Consider the following 9,836-nt stretch of genomic DNA (forward strand, 5'->3'; position numbering starts at 1 on the left):
AGGGCGTTAAAGCAAATTCCCTGGAGAGATCATGGTTAGGAAGGCTAATACTTCCTTGAGCTTTCCTAACCACCTATTTCTAAAGAATTTGTTGAGGTCTTTTTGCGGAGCACCTGTAATCTTGGAGCACACCTTGGCAATTGCTGTCCTTCACAGATAAGGTATAGTTTTGACATATCTATATTTAAATAGACAAATCTTAGGACTTTCAGTAAATGATTGACAGAGGTTACATAGAACATTGTTAGAAACACTAAGAGTTCAGCCTCATAATGCATCATAATCTGTAAATAGAGGGTTAGGGTCTTTAGGGTCTTTATATACAGTCTATGCTGTATAGACAGAATACATGTGTGTCAATGAGAGGGACCCAAGTGGAATGGTGAGGTTACAGGGAGCAGAGGTGAAGAAGGTGCAGGACTTTAAGTACTTAGCGTCAACGGTTCAGAGCAACGGTGAGTGTGGAAAAGAGGTGAAGAGGCGAGTGCAGGCAGGTTGGAACGGGTGGAGAAAAGTGTCAGGTGTGTTGTGTGACAAAAGTGTATCAGCAAGAATGAAAGGAAAGGTGTTCAAGACGGTGGTGAGACTAACGATGTTGTTCGGCTTAGAGACAGCGGCACTGAAGAAAGACAGGAGGCAGAGCTGGAGGTAGCAGAGCTTAAGATGTTGAGGTTCTCTTTGGGAGTGACAAGGATGGATAGGATCAGGAATGAGTACATCAGAGGGACAGCTCATGTTAGATGTTTTGGAGATAAAGTCAGAGAGGCCAGATTGAGGTGGTTTGGACATGTTCAGTATATCGGTAGAAGGATGCTGAGGTTGGAGCTGCCAGGCAGGAGGTCTAGAGGAAGACCAAAGAGGAGATTTATGGATGTAGTGAGGAAGGACATGAAGTTAGTTGGTGTGAGTGAAGAGGATGCAGAGGACAGGGTTAGATGGAGGCACATGTTTCGCTGTGGCGACCCCTGAAATGGAACAGCCGAAAGGAAAAGAAGATCCTGTGCATCAGGTTTATTCTTTGTTGACCTTACCAAGCAAGACTGTCTGCATCAAACATAAGCTAGGAGTCAGACACAGTTCTTACTTATAATTTGCAGTCTTTAATTATGATCCTTTAAATATTATTTATTTATAGAATATATAGAAAATAACTTTTATGGTAACCTATAGCCAATAGGTAAGCAAGTTTAATTGTCTCTTTACACCTAAAAACCGATAACTTTAAACTGCTGATTTTCACTGAAGAGAATGAAGACATCAACAAAGAATATACACTTTATCAAAGTATTTAATGAAATAAACATTGGAAGGACAAGTGCAACACAACAAATGTTAAAACATATTTACAGTGACAAAAAATCTAAAGCCTGAGCTTACTCTTCTTCTCAACATTTGATTCCAACTTAATCAGATAGCATCAAATCCGATTTATAACAATATGCCTTTGATATTCTCAGGCAGGGCTGTGATAATTGATAATCGCGTCCTCTGTCCAGATAGTGGAGATAATCAGGAGAGCACACAGCAATAGAGATGTGGGATAAAAATCACTGAATGGAACAGGAGCAGGTTGTAGAGAAATGACCACTGTGGTGTTTAGTGTCCACACCTACTTGGATTATGACATTCTCGTTCTGGTGACTTAAGAGAAAAAGTTGAATTTTTTTACTAAGAGCCAACATCTTTACAACAGGTGAGCTATGTCAGGTATGATGGTCAAACCCTAGTTTCAGGGCAGGTCAATTATGGTGATGATAATGACCATGAACAATATGGGTACAGTGATTAATAAATAATTCTCGTGATCAACAAAATATCACAAATGTAAACAAAATTATTTCCACAAATGATTTTGTTTTAAAGCAACTTAAAAAAAAAATAAATAAATAAAAATAAGGAGGCAAGTGTGTGTGTGGTTGTTATTAACATCTCCACATACAAGAGCACTGCTGTTCAAACCCCTGAATAACTTGAATTCCACACATGGACGAGTCTATCATTGGAATATGGGTTTATTCTCTACCATCCTACTACAACAATTGGACATCCTGCATTTACATTTTAAATGCAGATTTTGCTATTTCTATTGAAACACTAGCCAGCTGATAGTTCTTTGTTACTGAAGCTCTTGCCCCAAGTCCAAAAAAATAAACCTCCTTTCAAACCTAATCCTCCTAGCAATTGTATCCAAAATCATTATACATTTTTTAAGCATGCCAAAGAGCATGAACGGATGTGCAATGCAATACAGTGCAGCGTATTCAGGTTGTTCCCATTTAATTTCTAACCCATCTGTATTTGTTGGTAAGGCCATGCTATTTGAATCTTACCGTCCTCATATTGCGTTTTTTGAGCTTTCGAGCTTTGGTGGCGTAGACAAAAGCCCTCCTGACGGCCCTCACAGCCAGACTGTAGCATCGGTTCTTTCTGCCTCTGAAGTGCTGTTAGAAGAAGCAATATGACCAACCCAACATTCTCGTTCTGGTGACTTAAGAGAAAAAGTTGAATTTTTTTACTAAGAGCCAACATCTTTACAACAGGTGAGCTATGTCAGGTATGATGGTCAAACCCTAGTTTCAGGGCAGGTCAATTATGGTGATGATAATGACCATGAACAATATGGGTACAGTGATTAATAAATAATTCTCGTGATCAACAAAATATCACAAATGTAAACAAAATTATTTCCACAAATGATTTTGTTTTAAAGCAACTTAAAAAAAAAATAAAATAAATAAAAATAAGGAGGCAAGTGTGTGTGTGGTTGTTATTAACATCTCCACATACAAGAGCACTGCTGTTCAAACCCCTGAATAACTTGAATTCCACACATGGACGAGTCTTTATTGCATTACAACAACTCGGGAGAAGACACCAGGTGGCTCTTTGCCATCGCCCAATGCAGCACGGAAGCCCTCGTGTTGCCGAGCCTGTGCCAGCTTTGCAAGGGAGAGGAATGACCGAGGTTCTGTGATGGCCAGTTCACTTATAACACGCCGGTTCAGCTGAACGCTGCTCTGTAGGGAGCAAGAGGGAAATGTGTTATAGTATACAGTGTTATAGAGCATGGAGAAGACCAGGACAATATTGTAAAAATCAACAATACTAACCTTGGTAAGGTTGTGTGTAAGGGCAGGATATTTCATGCCATGTTCTCGTGATGCTGCTGCAATGCGTGTAATCCAGAGCTGGAAAAAAAGTATTTTTTATAAATCTGTCTATTTATCAATCACACACACACACAAGCTCTAAATTACAGTTTTTCAATCACAATGTTTCTTAGTTAAAAAAAAAGACAACCTGCTTTAGATTAATAGATCTTTATGCAACTGCAATTGCCATTTATACTTTATTAAGTGCATCTGCAAAGGCCGCTACCTATCGTGTTGAATTCTCAAATGTGCATCCATCATTGGAATATGGGTTTATTCTCTACCATCCTACTACAACAATTGGACATCCTGCATTTACATTTTAAATGCAGATTTTGCTATTTCTATTGAAACACTAGCCAGCTGATAGTTCTTTGTTACTGAAGCTCTTGCCCCAAGTCCAAAAAAATAAACCTCCTTTCAAACCTAATCCTCCTAGCAATTGTATCCAAAATCATTATACATTTTTTAAGCATGCCAAAGAGCATGAACGGATGTGCAATGCAATACAGTGCAGCGTATTCAGGTTGTTCCCATTTAATTTCTAACCCATCTGTATTTGTTGGTAAGGCCATGCTATTTGAATCTTACCGTCCTCATATTGCGTTTTTTGAGCTTTCGAGCTTTGGTGGCGTAGACAAAAGCCCTCCTGACGGCCCTCACAGCCAGACTGTAGCATCGGTTCTTTCTGCCTCTGAAGTGCTGTTAGAAGAAGCAATATGACCAACCCAAAATTGAGCTTTTAGAATAAGATAATAGTGATGGGCCATCTTTCTGATCAGCCATGTGGGTAACGTCTAAGCAGCTAAAAACACCGAAATGATTAGCTGAATTGCTACTTTAACCACTATGTCACAGTTAACTATCACAAAATTTACATAGTGTGACCACAGGTTAATTCTTTTTCAGGAAATAGTCTGCACCTTACCCTTGCATGTTTCAGAAGTTCTTGAACTTTCCAGTATCTGTCGGGTCCCCGGCTTCTGATCCAACAAGGCAACGACAGGAATACCATGGTTGTTTTTTAGACACTTTTATCAAAGTCTCCTTTTTGGCAAATTAAAAACAAAAAATAACGTGACCTTAATCCAGCCCCAACTGCTAACAGAAACACACGGTGTACTAACAGAGGAACACTGGGTACGCTCGTTTTAAGTTAAGTGACGTCTGATTAACAGGTTTCCGTCCGGGTTTGGTGACAAGGAAAAGGCAAACCTTAGTCTGCAAGGTAAGTAAATGAATCAGTACATTACTGTTAGGGATTAACACCTGGAAAACAAAACAAAATACAGATTAGAATATGTTACAGACAAATCGTAAAGAATTAACCATCTAAATGTTTTTTTTTTCAAACGGCAAACTTGGGTTTACAAAACACGCCCTCCAACGCGAGCAGTGACGCAGCCAGGGTGGATGCTGGGATAGCAGGCAGTGGAGGTCAGACAAACTCCAAAATGTCGGCTGCTAGTTTCACGTCCTTGAGCCGCTCTGGCGTTTTGGCGTTCCGCTTTCCTGCAGTACTGGTACGCAACAAGAAATAAGCCATAACTAACGTGTTTAATTAGTCGTTATTGTCAGTTACTGTTGATGTCATAAAGATCTTGCTTTTTCTTACTGTGGCATATCTCATTTCGACAGTGGAGGGCTTCGTCTATGTTTTGAAGAACAGGTTGCTAACAATATAGCCCACAGCTGTCGTTAGACCAATTCGGGAGTAACTGATAATCGAACAAAACAAACGTATCAGCGTTCATTAGTGCTAAGCTTCAAATTAACACGATTAAAATAGCCAAATGTGGTAGGAAAACAGGTAACGAATTATGTAAACACAGTTCAGCTAAATGTAGTTTGCATAATGCATCAGTTCGAGGCCTAGCGTTATGACACGTTCATCGACGTTTCATAACTACGAACAACGGAGATTTTGTGAATTTAAACCAACGGAAAATTATTATATGTAGAGATGACTGCTCTGGTTATATTTTTAAAATTAGCTGCTACAACAAATAATCTGCCGTGGTTCAGTCACGTGGCAGGCCATAATGCCACCAATTGTCTACTTTCAGTATCTCACACGTGAGCTGTGCCGCTTTTCTTTTTTCTTTTTGTCAGGCGCTTCGGTTTGCCCAGACAGCAGCGGCTGCAGCAGCACAGCCCAGAATAAAGAAGTTCCAGATTTACAGATGGGACCCAGACACTCCAGGAGACAAGCCACGCATGCAGACCTACGAGATCGACCTCAACACGTAGGTGTTAGAGCTTTTCTCTTTGTGAGGAAGTCTGGTGCACTCGGGTACAAACATTGGATCCCGTTTTTTTGAAATATTATTTATTTCCATAATGATACACAATACACATTTTGTTACATCTGGTGATAAAGACGCATTTGTACTTGCTGTGCATTAAATTACATTTGTAATTTTTTTTACATTACAGTATAGTGAAGGAGAGCTATACTAGGGTACTTTGTGGGTGTGTCAGTATCTATGAAGATGGATGGTGTCTGCTTACAGCAGTGAAAGCAGTGTCAATTAAAACATATCAGATGTGTTTGTTTGAACAATTATTGAGTCACTGTCTGGTTGTATTCTTTATCTAGCTGTGGCCCTATGGTACTTGATGCTCTGATCAAGATAAAAAACGAGATGGACTCCACTCTCACTTTTCGCCGCTCTTGCAGAGAAGGTCGGTAATTATAATTATTTACTGTAAATGTGAAGCTACTGTAAAAGATCCAGCATTCATAGCTTATGAAGAACATTATCGCTTGCATACAGCTTTTTGACATCTTTTATACTTTTGTTGTTGTTGTTTGTTGTTGTTATACTTTTATACCTGTGTAAATTATGACATCATAGATGACATAATCGGTGACATAAATTTGAAGTTTTGACCTTTGACTTTTTTAAGGCTGGCTTACTCTGAAGTTTGTCCGCCAAGTATATAAGGAAGCCACTCTTCGCTTTAGCAACTTTAACAATAGCATTTCAGCTTTTTTAACCTTTGCTTACAGTGCATTTTCTCTCTCTCTAGTTAGAAGTGGACTTAATACAGAAACCTTTACTTTTAAGAACAGATTTACAAATGGATTAGTTGCATTTGCTATTAGAGACTACAAACATTAATAGAGGTAGCACAAAATCTGTTAAGTTTGTCTGTAGTAGTCAATTAATGAATTAAAATCAAACACAAAAACTTAAAATTCTTGAAGGTTCTCTTCTGTTGATATTTTGTGATTGTCTAATAGTGCTATAATCAAATGTCCAGTATTATGGTAGAAATCCTTCAACTTGTCCTGTCTTAGGAATTATATTGAAAATGTTTCTATGTCTTGCAACTGCAGGTATTTGTGGATCCTGTGCAATGAACATTAATGGAGGAAACACACTTGCTTGTCTCAACAAGATTGACACCAACCTAAGCAAGCCAAGTAAAATTTATCCTCTACCACATATGTATGTGGTCAAAGACCTGGTGCCTGTAAGTATAAAGTAATAACTCCACTACAACAGGAACAGCAGAGACAGATGTTACTCCAGTAGTAGGTTTCTATCTTACCAGTCCAGTACTCCAGGACATAAAGTGTAGCTGATTTTTCAGCACTTGCTTATATTTCTGTCAAATGCAAGTGTTTATGTGGCACACTCTTTCGACTTGTATGGCCAGATGTGACATGTTTTAAATAGAAAGTTGTATTCCAACTGGATCCTTTAATGTCACATCAAAATTGCAGGACATGAGTAATTTTTACGCCCAGTACAAGTCCATCGAACCCTACCTGAAGAAGAAGGATGAGTCCATGGAGGGGAAGGAGCAGTACCTGCAGTCTGTAGAGGATAGACAGAAACTGGTACACCACTGGCTTCATTTTGCTTTAACATTAACAGACAGGAGATTTTCAGTGCCTCAAAGTAACACTAAATAACATTTCTTGGTTTTCTCCTGTGTAGGATGGTCTGTATGAATGCATCCTGTGTGCCTGCTGCAGTACAAGCTGCCCAAGTTACTGGTGGAATGGAGACAAATACCTTGGACCTGCTGTGCTGATGCAGGTGTGTGTAAGCACATACATATTTAGGATTGTTGATTAAATTCTGAATCAGCTTACAACAAGATAATGCATTTGAGTAGAAGGTACAAACGGTGTCATATCCTCTCAGGCGTATCGTTGGATGATTGACTCACGAGACGAATTCACAGAGGAGCGTCTGTCCAAGCTGCAGGATCCTTTCTCGCTGTACCGATGTCACACTATCATGAACTGCACCAAGACCTGCCCCAAGGTAACCTGTCAGCATACATCTATGTTACAGCACACACTACGGGTTGACCTCAGTTCACATACATTCAAGCATATTTCCCTCTCGTGCAAACTCTGAGCAGGAAATCACAGTTTATAGGTTTTTTGATCACTCATGTTACTGGCAGCAATGCTTTAACGTGTTATTTAATATTTGCATTGGTTATTTGATGTCAGAAACCTTGGTTATAAAAAGGATAGCTCATACTTTATAAAAGTATTTAAATGGCCTAAATGTTTTAGGGATTATAAATTGATTTTATGTGTTTTGTCAAGCCATAGTGATGCAGAGGGATTTTCAGCATTACTTGTCAGTAGATGTAAATTTATAAATGAAATGTTTCTAAAAGAAGCACTTCATGAGTATAACTTTATACATAAAACAGTAGAAATGACACAGAAAGTAAAAGCTTACTCATGAACGATGAGTAGAAGTTCTTTTACAGTTTATTTGTTAATTAAACATTCTCTACAGTACATTTAAAACAGATTCACTATTTTAACATGTTGGATTCTGGGAACTTGGGACATGCATTATCTTGACTGAACTATTAAGTGCTTGGGAAAAGGATTTGCATCTTAAAGGACGTGCGTCTTCACTGATTCGGAAATTCTTTTTGTTCTAGTTTGAGTGGCGCGTGTTCATAAATGGCATTAAAATTCCCACTGACTTCCCTATACCAAAATATGTCTCTGCTTCTAGTTGGTAAATATCTCCAGGTGACAACCTTCAGTTCAGAGTTTAAAAACTGCACTCTAAAAACCACGAAAGCTCTTTAATCGGTTATTATTAGTTGCGGTCCTATAGCTAAGTTTGTCCTTTTATTCGTACTAGTATAAAATTATAGCAGTGGGATGACACCATGTCAAAACAGATTTCCTGAAATGAGGTGAGTGCAAAAGACTTGGTAATTACTGTTCTCATGTATAGAGGTGCAGTCATTCTCACAGATGCCTCATTGCAACATCCTTTATGATGGCAGACCTGGTAGATTTCCTAGTCTCATGGAGACAGAGGGAAGGCAACCGAATGTACCCTGTGTCTTGATCACTTAAAACACAGACCACATGTACTGCAGCATCCTGCTCTCATTTATCACATATCAGAGTGGTTGTCATTGCTTTCTCCTCTCAGGGGCTGAATCCAGGAAAAGCGATTGCAGAAATAAAGAAGATGATGGCCACATACAAGGAGAAGAAGGCTGCTACTGCTTAAATCCTAACTTGACATCTTGTAGATTTTCCCTCTATGACAAATTTATGTATTGATTTTAAGAAATGTTTTTGGATGGGCCAGTGCACCTATTGGCTCTACCACAACTTCCACCACACCCCAAAGACCACAGTCGGCTGTATATAAACGGGTGTGTATATGTGTAGACAAAGAACTAGGTGTCACACAAACGCACATGTAAAATATGAATGCAGAAGAGAGTGTGTGTCTGAGTCCTACATGTACAATAACAGAGGTATTTATCTGCACCTTCACTGTGGGTATGTTTAAAAAAAAAAAAAAAAAAAAAAAAGGTGTTTACTTGTGTGGACATTTCTCTCAAGCTGCCTCCAGGATAGCAGCTGGCTCACAGACTTACAGTGTAAATGTGTAATCATTTAACTAACAAACAGCAGTCTTTGCTTTGCTGTAAATAAATAATTAAAATGTTTGACTTTGTTTTCTTTGGTTATTTGCTGTCATTAATATCACTCCTAAAATCCACCTGCCACAGCCACTGTCAATAACAGTCAGTGGCCACTAGATGTCAACGGTAAATGAGTTCAGCAGTTTCATCGATGTTAAGTGTTAAATCAAAGCCTGTCACAAAGCCAGATGTGATTGACGTTTTGAAACGACAAAGTATTATGTTTTTATCCAGGTTGTTGCATTTTCGTGTAGTATTTGTGTGGAATATTACATTTGTTAAAATGGGAAGTGTATGTTACGATATACGATACAATATTTGTGTCAATACAAAGAAAGATGTAAAAATGACATGCACAATCTAATACAGCAGCTCTTTAACAGGTCTAATTGTTTATATTCACTATGTGTTTAAAGTGATGTTTAGTAGATTCTATTTTTAGCCAATTCCTGATTTTGCTGGAGTGGGTGTATTGTGATTAAAAAAAAATTACAAGCAAAAACCAGATTATTTTTTAAAGCCTTTTGCTGATAGTTTATCCTATTGTAATTAATAATATATATATATATGTATATATATATGTAAGACTGGAGTCCTGTTTTTCATAATATTATCAATATTTACACTGTCATAGATATGATTTAAGTTTAAGTTACATAACTTTAACCAAGTAAGTTTAAGCCTAATATGGCTCTACTTTGATATTGTAGCAGATAATTGAAGGAGCTAGTTACTGTCTAGCTG

General features: G+C 38.3%; 2 protein-coding genes across 2 annotated transcripts; one reads left to right on the top strand and one right to left on the bottom strand.

The window, feature by feature from the left end:
- Nucleotides 1-1,270: 1,270 nt before the first annotated feature.
- On the bottom strand, nt 1,271-4,475 carry mrpl20 (mitochondrial ribosomal protein L20). The gene is made up of 4 exons (XM_067504452.1): nt 4,081-4,475; nt 3,744-3,854; nt 3,111-3,188; nt 1,271-3,017 (listed from the first exon to the last, which is right to left on the bottom strand). The coding sequence occupies exons 1-4, from the start codon at nt 4,165-4,167 to the stop codon at nt 2,844-2,846; spliced, it is 450 nt and encodes a 149-aa protein (XP_067360553.1). The 5' UTR covers nt 4,168-4,475; the 3' UTR covers nt 1,271-2,843.
- A 73-nt stretch (nt 4,476-4,548) lies between these two features.
- sdhb (succinate dehydrogenase complex, subunit B, iron sulfur (Ip)) lies at nt 4,549-9,116 on the top strand. The gene is made up of 8 exons (XM_067504445.1): nt 4,549-4,675; nt 5,265-5,398; nt 5,752-5,837; nt 6,496-6,632; nt 6,886-7,002; nt 7,103-7,204; nt 7,313-7,435; nt 8,588-9,116. The coding sequence occupies exons 1-8, from the start codon at nt 4,607-4,609 to the stop codon at nt 8,666-8,668; spliced, it is 849 nt and encodes a 282-aa protein (XP_067360546.1). The 5' UTR covers nt 4,549-4,606; the 3' UTR covers nt 8,669-9,116.
- Nucleotides 9,117-9,836: the final 720 nt, after the last annotated feature.

The sequence above is a fragment of the Channa argus genome, chromosome 5 (genome assembly GCF_033026475.1).
Source record: "Channa argus isolate prfri chromosome 5, Channa argus male v1.0, whole genome shotgun sequence".
NCBI classification, from domain to species: domain Eukaryota; kingdom Metazoa; phylum Chordata; class Actinopteri; order Anabantiformes; family Channidae; genus Channa; species Channa argus.

Coding starts and splice junctions, on each gene's coding strand:
- sdhb (XM_067504445.1), top strand. CDS start 4,607: ATGTCGGCTGCTAGTTTCACGTCCTTGAGCCGCTCTGGCGTTTTGGCG. Junction 7,205..7,312: donor GACCTGCTGTGCTGATGCAG/GTGTGTGTAAGC, acceptor ATATCCTCTCAG/GCGTATCGTTGGATGATTGA. Junction 7,436..8,587: donor GCACCAAGACCTGCCCCAAG/GTAACCTGTCAG, acceptor TTCTCCTCTCAG/GGGCTGAATCCAGGAAAAGC.
- mrpl20 (XM_067504452.1), bottom strand. CDS start 4,167: ATGGTATTCCTGTCGTTGCCTTGTTGGATCAGAAGCCGGGGACCCGAC. Junction 3,189..3,743: donor AAAAACGCAATATGAGGACG/GTAAGATTCAAA, acceptor CTTTTTTTCCAG/CTCTGGATTACACGCATTGC. Junction 3,018..3,110: donor TTACACACAACCTTACCAAG/GTTAGTATTGTT, acceptor TGCTCCCTACAG/AGCAGCGTTCAGCTGAACCG.